Consider the following 19,784-nt stretch of genomic DNA (forward strand, 5'->3'; position numbering starts at 1 on the left):
TTGTGCTCCAACAAAATGGCGCCTGCTGCGTATGTGCAGTAGCATCTATCGGAAAACGATGCTCTCAATCTGTTCATGCGCAGCCCACTGTGTTCCGAGGATATATTTAAATATTTGATGTATTTTAATACATTGGTGACACAGTGGGATTGAACTCATCATTCCTCTTATTGTGTGCGCTCCTTCACTGTTCCTTGCAACATAGTGGGCTGCGCATGTGCAGATTTAGAGCATCGCTTGCTGATAGATGCTGCTGCGCATTAGCAAATACCTCCAATTTGAAATGTAGTATAATGTTTCCGATTCGCTATGTCTCTTTCCTCATGTGCAGGCATTGCAGGAACCTTAGGTATCCATGGTTATGACCACTGGCAACTAGCTAACTAACTCTCACTAGATCAGTGGTTGTAACCATGGATACCTAATGTCCTGCAATGCCTGCATATGAGGAAAGAGACATAGCGAATCATAAAAACTATACTACATTGGAGTTATTTGCAAATATTATTATTATTGCACCTATTACATATTGAAATGTTATTCAGTGAGGCAGTGCAGATCTGCATATTTTTTTCTCAGCTGTATTTGGCATTAGTAAAAAATTGCAGCATGCTGTGATTTCACTCAGAAATCGGCGGTGCGAGAAAAAAATCACATGCCATGCATACCATCAGTTTGGCACCCGATTTTTACAGATACATTACAGTTCTGTAGCATAGTAAACTGTAAATGGTCCTGTAAAATATTAACCCCTTCACGCCGCAGCCTTTTTTCCTTTTTGCGTTTTCGTTTTTCGCTCCCCTCCTTCCCAGAGCCATAACTTTTTTATTTTTCCGTCAATATGGCCATGTGAGGGCTTATTTTTTGCGGGACGAGTTGTACTTTTGAACGACACCATTGGTTTTACCATGTCTTTTACTATAAAATGGGAAAAAAGTTCCAAGTGCGGTGAAATTGCAAAATAAAAGTTCAATCCCACACTTGTTTTTTGTTTGGCTTTTTTGCTAGATTCACTAAAAGCTAAAATTGACCTGCTATTATGATTCTCCAGGTCATTACGAGTTCATAAACACCTAATATGTCTAGGTTATTTTTTAATCTTAAGTGGTGGAAAAAAAATTCAAAACTTTGCTAAAAAAAAAATATTTGCGCCATTTTCAATACCCATAGCGTCTCCATTTTTTGTGATCTGGGGTCTGGTAAGGGCTTATTTTTTGTGTGCCGGGCTGACGTTTTTAATGATACCACTTTTGTGCAGATACGTTTTTTTGATCGCCCGTTATTGTATTTTAATGCAATGTCACGGTGACCAAAAAACCGTAATTGTGGCATTTCAAATTTTTTTATCACTACGCTGTTTAGCGATCAGGTTAATGTTTTTTTTTTATTGATAGATCGGGCGATTCTGAACGCGGCGATACCAAATATGTGTATGTTTGATTTTTTTTTTTTTAATTGTTTTATTTTGGATGCGGCGAAAGGGAGGTGATTTAAACTTTTATATTTTTTTTTCTTCATATTTTTTAAAACATTTTTTTTTTACTTTTGCCATGCTTCAATAGCCTAATAGCCTCCATGGGAGGCTAGAAACTAGCACCGCTCGATTGGCTCTGCTACATAGCAGCGATCATCAGATCGCTCCTATGCAGCTGAATTACAGGCTTGCTATGAGTGCCTGCCACAGGGTGGCGCTCACAGCAGGCCGGCATCAGTAACCATAGAGGTCTCAAGGACCTCTATGGTTACTATCCTGACGTATCGGTGATGCGCTCATTTCCGGCCGCGAGGCCGGAAGCGGTAGTTAAATGCCGCCGTCAGCGTTATATATACACTAGGATATCTATGGTCGATTCTAAAAGAAATGGGGTTTGGGCCTAATTATATTAAATGGGTTAGGTTAATATATTATGCACCGATAGCTAGGATAAGGGGCAATGGAAAGCCTAATACTACATAGACGGGCGAGACAAGGATGCCCATCGTCACCGTTGTTCTTTGCTTTGGTGATTTAATGAACTGCATGGGCTTTTCCCCTCATTAATCCTTCATACCCTAAGCAGGTAAAAGGTCTAGAGCTGATTTCTGGTGTAGCATTTGCATTTGGAAGCTGTTGCTGTTAACCCACAACATGTGGTCAAAGGAGCTCTGAGTGGAAGTGAAACTGACTGTCATTAGGCTGGAAAAAAAAATCTGTCAGATAGATAGCAAAAATTATAATGGTGACCAAATCATCAATTTGGTACATGTAAAAGAAAAATGCACTGGGGAGGTTGGGAACTCAAAAAGGCCGGACTCCCACGAACTGCAATAGTGGTGGATGATCTCAGAATCCTTTCCAGGGTGTTTTATTTTCTAGGTCTAGCAGAAAGAGAAGACTTCATGAGAGCCAACACAAAGGGTTCACCACAAGGAGCAAACCATTAATCAGCCTTAAAAGTATAAAATCCAGATTAGACCTTGCCAAGAAAACATCTAAAGAAGACAGCCCAATTCTGGAAAAGCATTCTTGTTTAGATAGATGAAACTAGAATCATCCAGTACCAGAATGATTGGAAGAATATAGCATGGAGAAGGCTTGGAACGGCTCATGATGCAAAGGACACCACATCCTCTGTAAACCATGGTGGAGGCAGTGTGATGGCTTGGGCATGCATGGCTGCCAGTGGCACTGGGTCACTAGTGTTTATTGATGATGTGACTGAAGACAGAAGAAGTAGGATGAATTCTGAAGTGTGGACAGGATGTTACTTTCTGCTCGGATTCAACCAAATGCAGCAAGTTTGATTGGACGGCGCTTCACAGGACAGATGGAGAATGACCCAAAATATACTGTGAAAGCAACCCAGGAGTTTTTTATGGCAATGAAGTGAAATATTCTGCAATGGCCGAGTCAGTCACCAGATCTCAACCCCATCGAGCTGCATTTCACATACTCTAGATAAAACTTAAGACAGAAAGACTCACAACCAAGCAAGAACTGAAGACAGCTGCAGTAAAGGCCCGACAGACATCACAAAGGAGGAAACCCAGCGTTTGGTGACGGCCATGGCTTCCAGACTTCAGGCAGTCATTGTCTGCAAAGGATTCTTTACAGAGTATTAAAATGAATATTTTATTTATGATATAGGCAATTGTCCAATTACTTTTGAGCCCCTGAAATGAGGAGGCTTTGTAGAAAAATTTTTACAATTCCTAAATGTTTCACAGGATATTTTTGTTCAACTCCTTTAAAAAAACCTGAAAGACTACACTTCTATTGTATCCCAGTCGTTTTATTTTGAATCCCAAATAGTAGCCTACAGAGCCCGAATCATGAAGCTTCGGTCACTGTACAAGTATTTCTGGTCCTACCGGTATACTGTGCTGTTCAAAAGTTTTAGGCAGGTTTGAAAAAATACTGCAAAGTTAGAATGCTTTTAACCCCTTCCCGACCTTTGACGCCACGTAGGCGTCATGAAAGTCGGTGCCAATCCGACCCATGACGCCTATGTGGCGTCATGGAAAGATCGCGTCCCTGCAGATCGGGCGAAAGGGTTAACTCCCATTTCACCCGATCTGCAGGGACAGGGGGAGTGGTAGTTTAGCCCAGGGGGGTGGCTTCACCCCCACGTGGCTACGATCGCTCTGATTGGCAGTTTCACTTTCAACAGCCAATCAGAGCGATTTGTAATATTTCACCTATTAAAACTGGTGAAATATTACAATCCAGCCATGGCCGATGCTGCAATATCATCGGCCATGGCTGGAAACACTTATGTGCCCCCACCCCACCCCACCGATCGCCTCCCCAAGCCACCGATCTGTCCGGTACACTGCTCCGGCTCCCCTCCGTCCTGTGCTCCGCTCCCCCTGTGCTCTTGTCCGCTCAACCCCGTGCTCCAATCACCCCCCCCCGTGCTCCGATCCACCCCCCCCATGCTCCGTTCCACCCCCCGTGCTCCGTTCAACCCCCCCGTGCTCTGTTCCACCCCCCCGCGCTCCGATCCATCCCCCCATGCTCCGACTCCCCCTCCCCCCCCACCCCACCCCATCATACTTACCGATCCTGCCGGGGTCCGTCCGTCTTCTCCCTGGGCGCCGCCATCTTCCAAAATGGCGGGCGCATGCGCAGTGCGCCCGCCGTATCTGCCTGCCGGCAGATTCATTCCAAAGTGCATTTTGATCACTGAGATATAATCTATCACAGTGATCAAAATAAAAAAAATAATAAATGACCCCCCCCCCCCCCCCCTTTGCCACCCCCATAGGTAGGGACAATAAAAAAATAAAGAATTTTTTTTTTTTTCCACTAATGTTAGAATAGGGGTAGGGTTAGGGGTAGGGTTAGGGTTAGGGTTTCGGTATGTGCACATGTATTCTGGTCCTCTGCAGATTTTTCCGCTGCGGATTTGATAAATCCGCAGTGCTAAACCGCTGCGGATTTATGGCGGATTTACCGCGTTTTTTCTGCGCATTTCACTGCGGTTTTACAACTGCGATTTTCTATTGGAGCAGTTGTAAAACCGCTGCGGAATCCGCAGAAAGAAGTGACATGCTGCGGAATGTAAACCGCTGCGTTTCCGTGCAGTTTTTCTGCAGCATGTGTACAGCGATTTTTGTTTCCCATAGGTTTACATTGAACTGTAAACTCATGGGAAACTGCTGCGGATCCGCAGCGTTTTCCGCAGCGTGTGCACATACCTTTAGAATTAGGCTATGAGCACACGGTGCGGATTTGGCTGCGGATCCGCAGCAGAGTTCCATCAGGTTTACAGTACCATGTAAACGTATGGAAAACCAAATCCGCTGTGCCCATGGTGCGGAAAATACCACGCGGAAACGCTGCGTTGTATTTTCCGCAGCATGTCAATTCTTTGTGCGGATTCCGCAGCGTTTTACACCTGTTCCTCAATAGGAATCCGCAGGTGAAATCCGCACAAAAAACACTGGAAATCCGCGGTAAATCCGCAGGTAAAACGCAGTGCCTTTTACCCGCGGATTTTTCAAAAATGATGCTGAAAAATCTCACACGAATCCGCAACGTGGGCACATAGCCTTAGGGTTAGGGTTGGAATTAGGGTTGTGGTTAGGGTTAGGGGTGTGTTGGGGTTAGGGTTGTGATAAGGGTTATGGCTACAGTTGGGATTAGGGTTAGGGGTGTGTTGGGGTTAGTGTTGGAGGTAGAATTGAGGGGTTACCACTGTTTAGGCACATCAGGGGTCTCCAAACGCAACATGGCGCCACCATTGATTCCAGCCAATCTTGTATTCAAAAATTCAAATGGTGCTCCCTCAATTCCGAGCCCCGACGTGTGCCCAAACAGTGGTTTACCCCCACATATGGGGTACCAGCATACTCAGGATAAACTGCGCAACAATTACTGGGGTCCAAATTCTCCTGTTACCCTTGTGAAAATAAAAAAATGCTTGCTAAAACATCATTTTTGAGGAAAGAAAAATGATTTTTTATTTTCACGGCTCTGCGTTGTAAACGTCTGTGAAGCACTTGGGGGTTCAACGTGCTCACCACATATCTAGATAAGTTCCTTGGGGGGTCTAGTTTCTAAAATGGGGTCACTTTTGGGGGGGTTTCTACTGTTTAGGCACACCAGGGGCTCTGCAAACGCAACGTGACGCCCGCAGACCATTCCATCAAAGTCTGCATTTCAAAAGTCACTACTTCCCTTCTGAGCCCCGACGTGTGCCCAAACAGTGGTTTACCCCCACACATGGGGTATCAGCGTACTCAGGATAAAATGGACAACAACTTTTGGGGTCCAATTTCTCCTGTAACCCTTGGGAAAATAAAAAATTCTGGGCTAAATAATTATTTTTGAGGAAAGAAAACGTATTTATTATTTTCACGGCTCTGCATTATAAACTTCTATGAAGCACTTGGGGGTTCAAAGTGCTCACCAGTCACCACACATCTAGATAAGTTCCTTTTGGGGTCTAGTTTCCAAAATGGGGTCACTTGTGGGGGGTTTCTACTGTTTAGCCACATCAGGGGCTCTGCAAACGCAACGTGATGCCCGCAGAGCATTCCATCAAAGTCTGCATTTCAAAACGTCACTACTTCAATTCCGAGCCCCGGCATGTGCCCAAACAGTAGTTTACCCCCACATATGGGGTATCACCGTACTTAGGAGAAACTGGACAACAAATATTGGGGTCAAATTTCTCCTGTTACCCTTGGGAAAATTAAAAAATTCTGGGCTAAATAATTATTTTTGAGGAAAGAAAACGTATTTATTATTTTCACGGCTCTGCATTATAAACTTCTGTGAAGCACTTGGGGGTTCAAAGTGCTCACCACACATCTAGATAAGTTCCTTTCGGGGTCTAGTTTCCAAAATGGGGTCACTTGTGGGGGGTTTCTACTGTTTAGCCACATCAGGGGCTCTGCAAACGCAACGTGACGCCCACAGAGCATTCCATCAAAGTCTGCATTTCAAAACGTCACTACTTCACTTCCGAGTCCCGGCATGTGCCCAAACAGTGGTTTACCCCCACATATGGGGTATCAGCGTACTCAGGAGAAACTGGACAACAACTTTTGGGGTCAAATTTCTCCTGTTACCCTTGGGAAAATAAAAAATTGCAGGCTAAAAGATCATTTTTGAGAAAAAAATTTTTTTTTTTTTTTTTTTCATGGCTTTGCGTTATAAACTTCTGTGAAGCACTTGGGGGTTCAAAGTCCTCACCACACATCTAGATTAGTTCCTTTGGGGGTCTAGTTTCCAAAATGGGGTCATTTGTGGGGGATCTCCAATGTTTAGGCACACAGGGGCTCTCCAAACGTGACATGGTGTCCGCTAATGATTGGAGCTAATTTTCCATTTAAAAAGCCAAATGGCGTGCCTTCCCTTCCGAGCCCTGCCGTGCGCCCAAACAGTGGTACCACATATGGGGTATCAGCGTACTCAGGACAAACTGCACAACAACATTTGGGGTCCAATTTCTCCTATTACCCTTGGCAAAATAGGAAATTCCAGACTAAAAAGTCATTTTTGAGGAAAGAAAAATTATTTTTTATTTACATGGCTCTGCGTTATAAACTTCTGTGAAGCACCTGGGGGTTCAAAGTGCTCACTATGCATCTAGATAAGTTCCTTGGGGCGTCTAGTTTCCAAAATGGGGTCACTTGTGGGGGAGCTCCAATTTTTAGGCACGCGGGGGCTCTCCAAAAGGTGACATGGTGTCCGCTAAAGAGTGGAGCCAATTTTTCAATTCAAAGTCAAATGGCGCTCCTTCCCTTCCAAGCCCTGCCGTGCGCCCAAACAGTGGTTTACCCCCACATATGAGGTATCAGCGTACTCAGGACAAATTGGACAACAACTTTCGTGGTTCAGTTTCTCCTTTTACTATTGGGAAAATAAAAAAATTGTTGATAAAAGATAATTTTTGTGACTAAAAAGTTAAATGTTCATTTTTTTCCTTCCATGTTGCTTCTGCTGCTGTGAAGTACCTGAAGGGTTAATAAACTTCTTGAATGTGGTTTTGAGTACCTTAAGGGGTGCAGTTTTTAGAATGGTGTCACTTTTGGGTATTTTCAGCCATATAGACCCCTCAAACTGACTTCAAATGTGAGGTGGTCCCTAAAAACAATGGTTTTGTAAATTTCGTTGTAAAAATGAGAAATCGCTGGTCAAGTTTTAACCCTTATAACTTCCTAGCAAAAAAAATGTTGTTTCCAAAATTGTGCTGATGTAAAGTATACATGTGGGAAATGTTATTTATTAACTATTCTGTGTCACATAACTCTCTGGTTTAACAGAATAAAAATTCAAAATGTGAAAATTGTGAAATTTTCAAAATTTTCGCCAAATTTCCGTTTTTATCACAAATAAACGCAGAATTTGTTGACCTAAATTTACCACTAACATGAAGCCCAATATGTCACGAAAAAACAATCTCAGAACCGCTAGGATCCGTTGAAGCGTTCCTGAGTTATTACCTCATAAAGGGACACTGGTCAGAATTGCAAAAAACGGCAAGGTCTTTAAGGTCAAAATAGGCTGGGTCATGAAGGGGTTAAAATAGAAGTGTTCATATTTAATTTTTATCATCCTTATCAAGGGGTTCCCTACCTTCATCCTTCTATGATGCCACAATAGTGTTCTTTCACGAGCCAGATAAGGCTTCTTTCACACTAGCGTCGGAATCTCCCTGTCGCAATGCGTCGGGGAGAGATTCCGACGCTAGCGTTTGCTGCATTGCACAATGGAGGCAGCTGATGCATTTTTCCGGCGCATCCGCTGCCCCATTGTAAGGTGCGGGGAGGTGGGGACGGAGTTCCGGCCGCGCATGCGCAGTCGGAAAAAGCGGTCCGTCGGGAGAAAAAAACGTTACATGTAGGGTTTTTTTCTCCCGACGGTCCGCCAAAGCACGACGCATTCGTCGCAAGACAGATGCGAAGTGTGCAAATCCATCGCAAATGCGTCGTCAATAGAAGTGTATGGGGAAAAAACGCATGCAGGACTTTTGCAGGATGCGTTTTTTCTGCAAAACGACGCATTGTGACGGATTTAAAAAAACGCTAGTGTGAAAGTAGCCTAAGCCGGCTGAGAAATGCAGTTCTTACTGCCCTGTTTCCCACTTATATACAGATCACAACATTTTTAGGAAAATTATAGCACACAGGTTGCAGACAACTATTCTTGATATTGTTCAATCTGGATTCATGCCAGGGAGGGCAGCTTCATCTACTGTCAGGAGAGTTCTTGTTCTTCTTTAACCCCTTGAGTGACTGCTGATATACCTTTTTACAAGAGACAATAAGGCACCTTTATCGCCTCAATTCTTCCTTTTTTACAGTATGGAAAACTACGTAAATAGCCTCCCATGGGTGAAAACCCTCTAAATGTAGTTATTAATCACATTTTTATCCAAATGATTAATGGAGAGAATGGGTTAAAGAGGGAGCCCTATCTGGGCGCTGGGATCACGGGTGCCTGATAGTTGGCATTAGGGCATGGTGGTGTGCTTGACCCTGCTATAAGCTATACTAGCCAAAACTTATTCAAGATACAGTATATGGTATATATTAATGTATTTCTGTAATTAATTATGGGCTTAAAGTGCAGACTCTCCGCTTTATTTTGAGGGTTTTCACATCCTAATTGGAGTACGGGTCTAGCTATTACAACTCTTAATATGTAGCTCCCTTTTTTAAATCCTAATTAGAGCCGAAATCCCGAAAATGTGGTCACTGTCCAAATATTTCTGGAGTTAACTGAATATGCATAATATACAGTACATCTATTAATGTTTTTATAGTTGGTGTTTACTGCACTTGCTTATCTATCATGATTCCTATACTTTGCATATTCTTTCTAGGTTTGATTCTTGGGCCGGCATGGCACTGGCAAGAGCAAGCCGTATCCAGGACAAATTAAACTCTAATGAGCTGAAGAATGATGGGCCCATATGGAAACTTGCCACTCCTGTACTAAACTGCTTCAAGCGTGCGCTGGAGATTGATGCCTCCAACCTATCCTTATGGATTGAGTACGGCACAATGTCTTATGCCCTTCATTCTTTTGCTTCCCGACAAATCAAGCAGTGGCTTACCGAATTATCCCCTGAGGCTGTGGCACTTGTGAGTTATCATATAGTGTTAAATATTAATGTGTATAATCAGTAAAGTGGTTGGCCAGCATTACTTCTTTTTTTTTTTTTTTTTTTTTTAAGTTAATATTTATTTATATTTCCCCCTCTGTTAGGAATCGTGTGTAAGTGTCATGAAGGTAGTATCATACTTACTGCTACCGTCTTCTCGACTGGCTATGCTGCTACCATCATGACACTTACACATATTATAAAAAGAAAATCAGTGGAGTGCTGCTTTAAAAAGTGGGGCTGTTCTAAGATAACAAATGATGGGATACTCGCCTCCTGTTACCCCTGTGGATCCAGCACAGGCTGCTCACAGTTGGCACTGGCTCTGGAAGCGATAAGTGGCACTTATCAGAGATTTCACAGGGAATCTGAATGACTGCAGCGACAAGATGACTGGAGCAGCTTGTCATCAGATTTTCTCCTGCTGTTTCAGTCTCCCGATCACTGCACTTAAAGTTGCGCCTCCCCTTTAAAACAATGATCCATAACCTTTTTCTTTCCTCAGCTGACGTTATAGCTCATCGCTGCACACTAGGCATGGAAACTGAAGCTGCTGTGACCACGCCATCACATGTGGGTGCCAGATCTATGATACACCAGCCACCCCGCTCTAATCACCAGGATCAGAGATGACTTTAATGCTGACCCCAGCATCAAAGTTGTCAGTCACAAGCAGGGAGCTTTCTCCATTTTCAACTTTACAACGTGATCATGACATCCTGGTAGGCCGCTATGCCATCCTTGTGCCTAATAAACATTTATATATTGCAGGGTACTGCACTGCTTTTTTTTAGTGAATGAGGATTTAAAAACCAGTAAAAAAAAATAATAAAAAATACTTTTTTTTTTCTTTAAGGTATGCGTACACATTACGTATTTGGTGCAGAAATGTCTGCACTTCTTGGCAAGAAAAACGCTGCGGAAAATAGACGTGTTTTTGCTGCATTTTTTAAGCAGATTTTTTTCCCCATTCATTAGTATGGGTGAAATCTGCAGCAAAAACACTGAAAGAATTGACAATCTGAACATTTAATGCTGCAGTAAATTAGCAAGGCACAAATAAGCAACCTGTGCATGAGGCTCCAGGATTCTCATTCACTTTGTTGGCATCAGGAAACCCTGCTGGTTTTGTAACAAATCTCTGCTGAAAAAAAAGTGACAAAAGGTCAGCATGTACACGGGGCCTTACAAATTTATTGTGTAAATAAAATTAATTCCTGCACGGTAAACATTGTACAGATATAGCCCTTATTGTAGGTTTTATTCTCAACCTTTCGAGAGAAAAAATTCTCAGGATGAAATGTGTTCTAAAAGATGTACAGTACTGGTGAAAAGTTTGGAGACTCCTATTCATGCAATTGTTTTACCTTGTTCTCATTGGAATATCCACTTTGTAAATTCAGACTAAAGACCACTAGGCTGTCATCAGAGTACTAGGGGGTTCCTTGACGGTCTAAGATTTAACACATATTCTGGTTTGTTTCACTCATGTTTCCTTTTGTTTTTTTCGTGGATTTGCAACCTTCATTGTGTGCACATTACAATATAAACAAGGAAAACCTTGACCAGGTACTATATGTTCTTCAAAATGGTACCAATGAATACTACATTCTTTCCTGTAAAATGCTCCACAGTGGCACAGAAACTGATAATTAAACAAAAACAAACCTGGTTTCTCGGATGCCTCCTTAGTGGGGGGACACAGGAAACCATGGGTGAAGTCTGCTGACACTTTGGTTTAGTCCAAGGGAATGGATGCCTTGCTGCTCTAGTGATGGCTAATTAGCATATCATGGTCCCTGAAACAAGTATTTTTACTGATCCTCATTTTATCACACAACTCACTTAATTAAAATTCAAACATAAGGTTCATTATGATACATTACCATGGATGTTTCAGGCCTTTGGGTAGCCTGACAGATTCCTTTTAACCCCTTTACGACATGCACCGTACATGTACTGCACATGTCATGTCTGTCCCTCTTGATGTGTGCTCCGGCGCTGAGCCCAAATCTTTCCCGGTACATGTCAGCTGTTTTGAACAGCTGACATGTGCCCCTAACAGCCCCGGATGAAATTGTGATCCACTCGCGGCTGTTAACCTGTTAAATGCCAACAGCATTTTATGTGATCACGTCAGAAATGCGTCACTAATCCCGCCCATTGGCGTCAGTATCACATGACTGCGGGTCGCTGCCCAGCGGTTGGCGCTCATAACAAGTGAGCATTTCTGCTACACACAGGCGATCTGATCATCACCTGTATGTAGCAGAGGCGATCGGATTATCGCAGCTTCTAGTCTCTCATGGAGACTATTGAAGCAAGTCAAAAGAAAATGTTTCTATAAAAGTTCAAATCACCCCTCATTCGCCCCATTCAAAATAAAACAATAGAAAAATACACATATTTGGTACCGCCGCTTTCAGAATTGCCCCATCAGTATATAAAAAGAATTAATCCGATTGGTAAATGGCATAGCGAAAAAAAAGTCAAAACGCCAGAATGACATTTTTTTGATCACTGCAACATTGCATTAAAATGCAATAATGGGCAATCAAAAGATTGTATCCACACCAAAATGGTATCAATAAAAACGTCAGCTCTGCAGGCAAAAAATAAGCCCTCTCCCAGCCCGAGGTCACGAAAAATGGAGACTCTATGGGTCTAGGAAAATTACACATTTTTTTTTAACACTTTAAAAAAGAGCCTAGTCATGTTTGGTATCGCCAAACTCATAATGACTTGGAGAATCATAATGGCAGGTCAGTTTTAGCATTTGGTGAACATGGTAAAAAAAAATTCAAAAAACAGTTGTGGAATTTAACTTTTATTGCAATTTTACCGCACTTGGAATTTTTTCCCCATTTTTCAACACACAATATTGTAAAATCATTGGTGTCGTTCAACAGTACAACGCGTCCCACAAAAAAACAAACCCTCACATGCCCATATTGACTGAAAAATAAAAAAAAGTTATGGCTCTGGGAAGAAGGGGAGCGGAAAAAAGGGAAAAGGGCTGTGGTGTGAAGGGGATGACGTTCCTGCCAGTTGGAAAGATTTGGAATCCCTCATAAGTAATGTTCTAGGCGCTGACAGTTTATGTAGATTTTGTATTTAGATCAGCATTTCTTAATTGGATAAACATTTATAGCACAGTGGGTCAGTGACGATGGGAATTACCAGCTTCCATACACAACCTATCTTGCCCATTTTTTGTAAATGGTTTTCTTATACTATACAACCCCCTAAAGGCCCACTTGGACATGAAGTCACCGCAGCAAAGCACCACCATAGCTTGTATTTTACTTTTGTTCCAGGGCAAAGACTGGGACAGAATAATAATGTCAATTGATTTTTTTTTTCTTTTAAAATACCTTATAAAAAAGAATCTTTAATATATTGTTAAGACTGCTCATTTAATAGTTTCTGGATTCGTGGCTTTCTTTTTAGTGTTGTCAGATCACAGTGTAATGGGGCGTTTTGTGGTGAAGATGCAAATTGTCCCTTCGAGGAAGAGGACTTGAACTCTAGCGCCACCTATAGGAAGTAGCAATCCTTACAATCAGTATCAGCTCTCTAACATGCCTTGTCACATGACTTAGGGTAACAGCTTTGGGTTGGCTTTTATCCTCCGTCATATGGCCAGGCTCAATATAGGGACAATATTCACTTTTAGAATAGCTACTTCCTATAGGTGGCACTGGAGTTCTGGTCTTCTTCCTCTCTGATGAGACAAGTGGCATATTTAATTTCCCAGAGGAGTATGCATGGCTTATTAGTCTCCTCACTCTGACATGCCAGGCTTGGCTTGTCACTCTCCAAAAGGTAAAAGGTTACCCTTTAGATTGTGGCGAGGATCAACATGAAGTTTATTTTTGTTTTATTTGCAGTTAAAAGAACGTCGGAACAGTATGCTGGAGACGGCAAAACAGTGTTTTACCTCTGCCTCCCTCTGCGAGGGAGATGGGGATGAGGAAGAATGGTTAATTCACTATATGTTGGGCAAAATCTATGAAAAACAAAAAATGGCCCCGGAGTTGTACCTGCAGCACTACAAGCAAGCGGCACACTACCTGCACGAGGAAGCTGCTCGCTACCCTAAGAAGATTCACTATCATAACCCTCCGGAGTTGGCCATGGAGGCTTTAGAGGTAAGTGCTTTATTTTCTGCTGTAATGGCGTTTCCTTCCTCAGTGTTTCTGACCATCGCTAATTGGCAATAATGGTTTGGGTCCGGAGGGAGCCATATCTACCATTGCAGTTTACTCACCGAGCCATTTGATTATGAAGTTAATTACGAAAGAAAAAAACGTATTTAGAGTTTTAGGTACATTTTGTAAAGGGAAGAATGCATAAAAGCAGAAGAATCCACTCTCTGAATCTGAGGTTAATGGATGCTGCATCTCTATTTTGTTAAAAGCTTAGTAAATGCCAGAAAGAAACTTCCAGCAAATAGAGTTGTTTACTTCCGCTAAAAGGAAAAAAAACGGTTTTGGTTTCTTTTGTTTTTTTTTTTTTCTTGTATAAAGGTGACCAAAGTTCTATGTGTGAGATTACGCAAGAGACACTTAATACAGACCTGTATCCTGTGCCCAATAGGTCTATTTCCGTCTTCATGCTTCTGTGTTGAAGCTGCTGGAAAAAAATTACCAGGAATTAGATACTAAAATGTTGTTCACCGTTATGAAGGAAGCCACGGAAGGACCATTCGCGAAGGGAGAGGAGAAAAATGCACCCAAAGCAATAGAGAAGTATGTTTTCTTTCTCTAGATACTAATGCATGTCCTTTTAATAAACATGTACAGATCTGGTCCTTCATCGAAAAAACGAATGTCATACTTTTAGTGACATATCTTGTCATTTTCTATGAGAACTTAAAAAATATATATTTACAGAGATTTTGCAGTATGAGGGCTTATTTTTATGTGATTTTCCATGGTTTGTAAAGCACCACTCCAGCGGGTTTTTCAGCCTTGGAGTGGTGCTTTAAATGTAAGCCTCATATCCTCGCCCTCCCACGTCTTCACTGTTTTTCTGCACTGCCCTGGCCTTGCTGCGCCATCTTGTGAGCGCAGCGTCTGACTGGCTACATCAGAAGTCAGAAGCTACGTTACAAGCTCTCAATGCAAGTCTGAGAGCCAGAACAAGGCTATTATAGACTTGTATTGAAAAGTGACTTCCGCGCCCCTCCATGAAACATTGCAGCTGCCGGCAAGTCACTTTTTGCCGGAGAACAACAGGAGCAACGCTGCAAAACTCTGAAGGCTGCAGCAGGTCAGCATGAGACCGGGGGCAGCAGAATTACATTTAAAGCAACACTCCAGATGTGCAATAAAAATAACCGCTTTAAGGGCACCATTTTAGGACACACACAACTTCGTGACCATTTTTTATTGTACAGTGGCTACGGAAAGTATTCAGACGCCTTTAAATTTTTCACTCTTTGTTGCATTGCAGCCATTTGGTAAATTCAAAAAGTTCATTAATGAGAAAAAAAATGTAAACTCTACTTGGCCTCATTCATGTTTCCTTCAATGACAACCTGTCATCCTGTCTCTGCAGCTGAAAAACACCCCCATAGCATGATACTGCCACCACCATGCTTCACTGTTGGGATTGTATTGGGCAGGTTTATGAGCAGTGCCTGGTTTTCTCCACACATACCGCTTAGAATTATCACCAAAAATGTCTATCTTTGTCTCATCAGACCAGAGAATGTAATTTCTTATGGTCTGGGAGTCCTTCATGTGATTTTTTTTTTTTTTTTAAGCAAACTCTATGCAGGCATTCATATGTCCTACACTGAGGAGAGGCTTCTGGCGGGCCACTCTGCCATAAAGGCCCGACTGGTGGAGGGCTGCAGTGATAATTGACTTTGTGGAACTTTCTCCCATCTCCCTACTGCATCTCTGGAGCTCAGCCACAGTTATCTTGGGGTTCTTCTTTACCTCTCTCACTAAGGCTCTTCTCCACGATTGCTCAGTTTGGCTGGACGGCCAGGTATAGGGAGACTTCTGGTGGTCCAAAACTTCTTCCATTTAAGGATTATGGAGGCCACTGTGCCTGTTGTAACCTTGACCAGATCTGTGCCTTGCCACAATTTTGTCTCTGAGCTCCTTGACCAGTTCCTTTGACCTCATGATTCTCATTTGGTCTGACATGCACTGTGAGCTGTGAGGTCTTAAGGTACCGTCACACTAGACGATATCGCTAGCGATCCGTGACGTTGCAGCGTCCTCGCTAGCGATATCGTCCAGTGTGACAGGCAGCAACAATCAGGCCCCTGCTGTGCTGTCGCTGGTCGGGGAAGAAAGTCCAGAACTTTATTTCGTCGCTGGACTCCCCGCAGACATCGCTGAATCGGCGTGTGTGACACCGATTCAGCGATGTCTTCACTGGTAACCAGGGTAAACATCGGGTAACTAAGTGCAGGGCCGCGCTTAGTAACCCGATGTTTACCCTGGTTACCATCCTAAAAGTAAAAAAACAAACAGTACATACTTACCTACAGCCGTCTGTCCTCCAGCGCTGTGCTCTGCGCTCCTCCTGCACTGGCTGTGAGCGTCGGTCAGCCGGAAAGCAGAGCGGTGACGTCACCGCTCTGCTTTCCGGCCGCTGTGCTCACACAGACAGTACAGGAGGAGTGCAGAGCACAGCGCTGGAGGACAGACGGCTGTAGGTAAGTATGTACTGTTTGTTTTTTTTACTTTTAGGATGGTAACCAGGGTAAACATCGGGTTACTAAGCGCGGCCCTGCGCTTAGTTATCCGATGTTTACCCTGGTTACCGGCATCGTTGGTCGCTGGAGAGCGGTCTGTGTGACAGCTCTCCAGCGACCAAACAGCGACGCTGCAGCGATTCGGATCGTTGTCGGTATCGCTGCAGCGTCGCTAAGTGTGACGGTACCTTTAAATAGACAGGTGTGTGTCTTTCCAAATCAAGTCCTATCAGTTTAATTAAACTCAGCTGGACTCCAGTGAAGGAGTAGAACCATCTCAAGGAGGATCACAAGGAAATGGACAGGATGTGACTTAAGTATGAGTGTCTGAGCAAACGGTCTGAATACTTATGACCATTTCAGTTTTTCTTTTTTACTAAATCTTCCAAATTTTCTACATTTCTGGGGGTTTTTTCAGTCAAGATGGGGTGGAGAGGTGTGGGGTGTACGTTCATGTGAAAAAAATGAACTTTTTTGAATTTACCAATGGCTGCAATGAAACAGAGTGAAAAATGTAAAAGGGTCTGAATACTTTCTTACCCACTGTATTTTCGTGTAGGTGCAGTGAACAATTTTAGATTTTTATAAATTGGAGTTTTATGGCAACACCAAAAATACCTGGTCTTAAAAAAAAAAAAGAAAATAAATAAAAATAAAAATTAAGCATTTTAATATTTTTTTTAAAATTGCCTTTTTTATTGCTTCAGTAATATATACTACAATACTTTGGTTTTCTGGTATATGGTGAAAATAATGATGTTTGCAAAATGCAAGATGCGTAGAGAAATATGGAGCGTACTCTGCATTGATGAGGGGGTGCAGATTGAACTGGGCAACCCATGTAGTAGACTTGTAGAAAGTCAACCACACTCACACAAAGGATTTCAGTTTGATGCTGGTTTATTTACGTCAATAGTTCTCCATAGTGCTGGGTAAGGGGGCAGAAAAGCTATAAGTGCTATAAGCTTGATGTTTTGACCTGTCTTGGATCTTTCTCAAATTTGTCGCTTCATCCTAGAGTGTAGAGGAGTTGGATATCAGGATGGTGGCCTTCAGATGGTGATGTGGCCTTCAGTAGGTTTCCTGCTGCCGTCTCATCCTATCGACAGCATGGCAGTATGGACAGCGGCATTTAGACATTTAAATAGCAGTGACCCAAGCTACCCATTAGAGGCAGGTGCCAGCTGTATAAGGCCCCTTTTACACTACTGTACAGGTACCGTATGTGTGGCGTCCATTTTCACACGTACTGGAGACACGTACACCTATTATAAGATATGGGGCTGCGCACATGTCCGTGTCACTCGGACCATGTGACCCACACGAAGACGGTCCATTTTTTTTTTTCCAGAAGCCCTGATGACAATATGTACTGTACACTTTATTAAATTTTTTAAAAATCCCACACAGGTCCGCCATAGTCTAGTGAATGGAAATCTGAAAACCACATACACAGAGTAACAAAAATAAAACATTTTTCCTCCAGCAAAGTCCATCGAATTCTCCGTGCTGAGACACTGGAGCCTTGCTCGAGGCTTTATGTTCTTTGCAGACAGCCACTGCCAGGTCACAGTGTGATGCGTGAGACCCAGCGGCTCTGATCAGTGGTGACATCAGTAATGTTACCGCTCATCAGGGTCACACAGAGGATTTGATGGTCTGCACGGTCTGTCTGTCTATACCTTTGCACATCTTTAACACCTAAAAAACTGTAATTTCTATTCTGCATTCTATTCTGGTGTTACACGAACGGCACATGGATGGTGCACACGGTCGGCTAACTGAAAACCACACAGATAGTAAAAACAGACCGTCTCACGCTTACGTTTTTTTTAATGGAACGTGTGAGGGGGGCCTAACACAGACGCTTACCCCACATTCCCTGTACATGTATGCCTGATTCTGCCTGTACTATCCCGGCAGTGGCATTAAGGACACGCTGTCTATCCTGGTGATAATGGACAATTGCCGGGAATTTGTGATTTGGTAATAGGTTATCCAAATTGACCAACCACTTTAAAAGCTGAATTGGCGCTGAGATGGAGTAAAAGACATCCTGGCAGATCTGAAAATGTACATTCTAACTTTTTGTAGCATATTATGTACTGTAGTTGGTTTCTTGCCAATGTATCTTCATTTTTGTGTAATGGGGTCTGATCCGCTTATTTTGTCTGTGCCTGTAAATTAGGGAGAAGCATAGCACTTTGGATGAGGATTCTCACTCTTCAGCTGGGACGATGCCAGGCCCTGGGAATTCCATTCCTTCCTCCTCTGGTCCAGGTCTGACATCTCCACCTTACACAGCCACTCCGATTGACCACGATTACATCAAATGTAAACTCCCCCGTCATCAGGCCACGCCGGACGGTACAGTCCCCCTTCTCAATACCACCAGCGCTGGGCAAAGCTCTGATTGCTGGGGAGATGTGTTCAGGGGAGCATCTTCTGACCATCACCCACAGCTCTGGCTGGCACATTGGGTGACAGGGAAATGTTGCTGCTCACTAACCTCCTCCTTATCCCTCTCTGCTGGATGTAATTATAAGTGATGTGCTAAATTTCTCGTAACAGCTTTTGTTGCTGCATAAGCCAAACCCAAACGGGACTGCCGTATTTTAGATTCCCAGTTTAGTCCTAAGAAAAACAAAAATCCTAAAAGAAAAGGGAAAAAAAATAGGTAGAACCTGTGATTAACATTCAATAAAACACTTCTCTCTAGGTATCTAGGTATATTACCACTTCGGATATTTGTGCATGTGGAAAACAGAATAACCAGCATGGATGGCTGTAGGAAAGGAGTTGGGTATAGGGAATGTGAGATCAGAAAATGACCTATTATGTTAATCATTTTTTTTATGTTTAATGTATTTTCTTTTACTTTTTATGATATTTTTTTATTAAAAAGAAAATGGTCGCACTGGCTACTAAGTCTAATTAAAGGGACTCTGTCAGCACAGGATGATTTCTCAAACTAAGTCCTGCCGCTCAGTGCATCACGGCGGGGCCAATCATTTATATACACCTTCCCACCTGCCTGTTTTCCATCTATTTCCACCCCCCCATCTTTGATTGATGGCTCTGGCTTCATAGAGCCAGAGAAGCGAAGAGATAGATGGAAACTGAGGTGTATGTATAGGTGTTTTACAATGGGTGCGGAAAGTATTCAGACTACTTTAAATTTTTCACTCTTTGTTTCATTGCAGCCATTTGGTAAATTCAAAAAAGTTCATTTTTTTTCTCATTAACCCCTTGCCGGCATCGGACGTACTATACCGTCCGATGCCGGCTCCCCTGCTTTGATGCAGGGCTCCGCGGTGAGCCCGCACCAAAGCCGGGACATGTCAGCTGTTTTGAACAGCTGACATGTGCCCGTAATAGGCGCGGGCAGAATCGCGATCTGCCCGCACCTATTAACTAGTTAAATGCCGCTGTCAAACGCAGACAGCGGCATTTAACTACCGCTTCCG

General features: G+C 42.9%; 1 protein-coding gene across 6 annotated transcripts in view; it reads left to right on the plus strand.

Moving 5' to 3' along the window:
- The window catches only part of CABIN1 (calcineurin binding protein 1), a 310,182-nt gene that overhangs the window by 192,814 nt on the left and 97,584 nt on the right, over positions 1-19,784 (plus strand). For 4 of the 6 annotated variants that reach the window (XM_069757196.1, XM_069757237.1, XM_069757206.1 and 1 more), the window contains 4 exons: positions 9,318-9,579; positions 13,490-13,750; positions 14,199-14,350; positions 18,506-18,684. In XM_069757196.1, coding sequence (XP_069613297.1) covers positions 9,318-9,579; positions 13,490-13,750; positions 14,199-14,350; positions 18,506-18,684 — 854 coding nt within the window. The remainder of the gene's footprint in view (positions 1-9,317; positions 9,580-13,489; positions 13,751-14,198; positions 14,351-18,505; positions 18,685-19,784) is intronic. The other 2 variants (XM_069757215.1, XM_069757230.1) reach the window with 1 other exon arrangement.

The sequence above is a fragment of the Ranitomeya imitator genome, chromosome 1, assembly GCF_032444005.1.
Source record: "Ranitomeya imitator isolate aRanImi1 chromosome 1, aRanImi1.pri, whole genome shotgun sequence".
Classification (NCBI taxonomy): domain Eukaryota; kingdom Metazoa; phylum Chordata; class Amphibia; order Anura; family Dendrobatidae; genus Ranitomeya; species Ranitomeya imitator.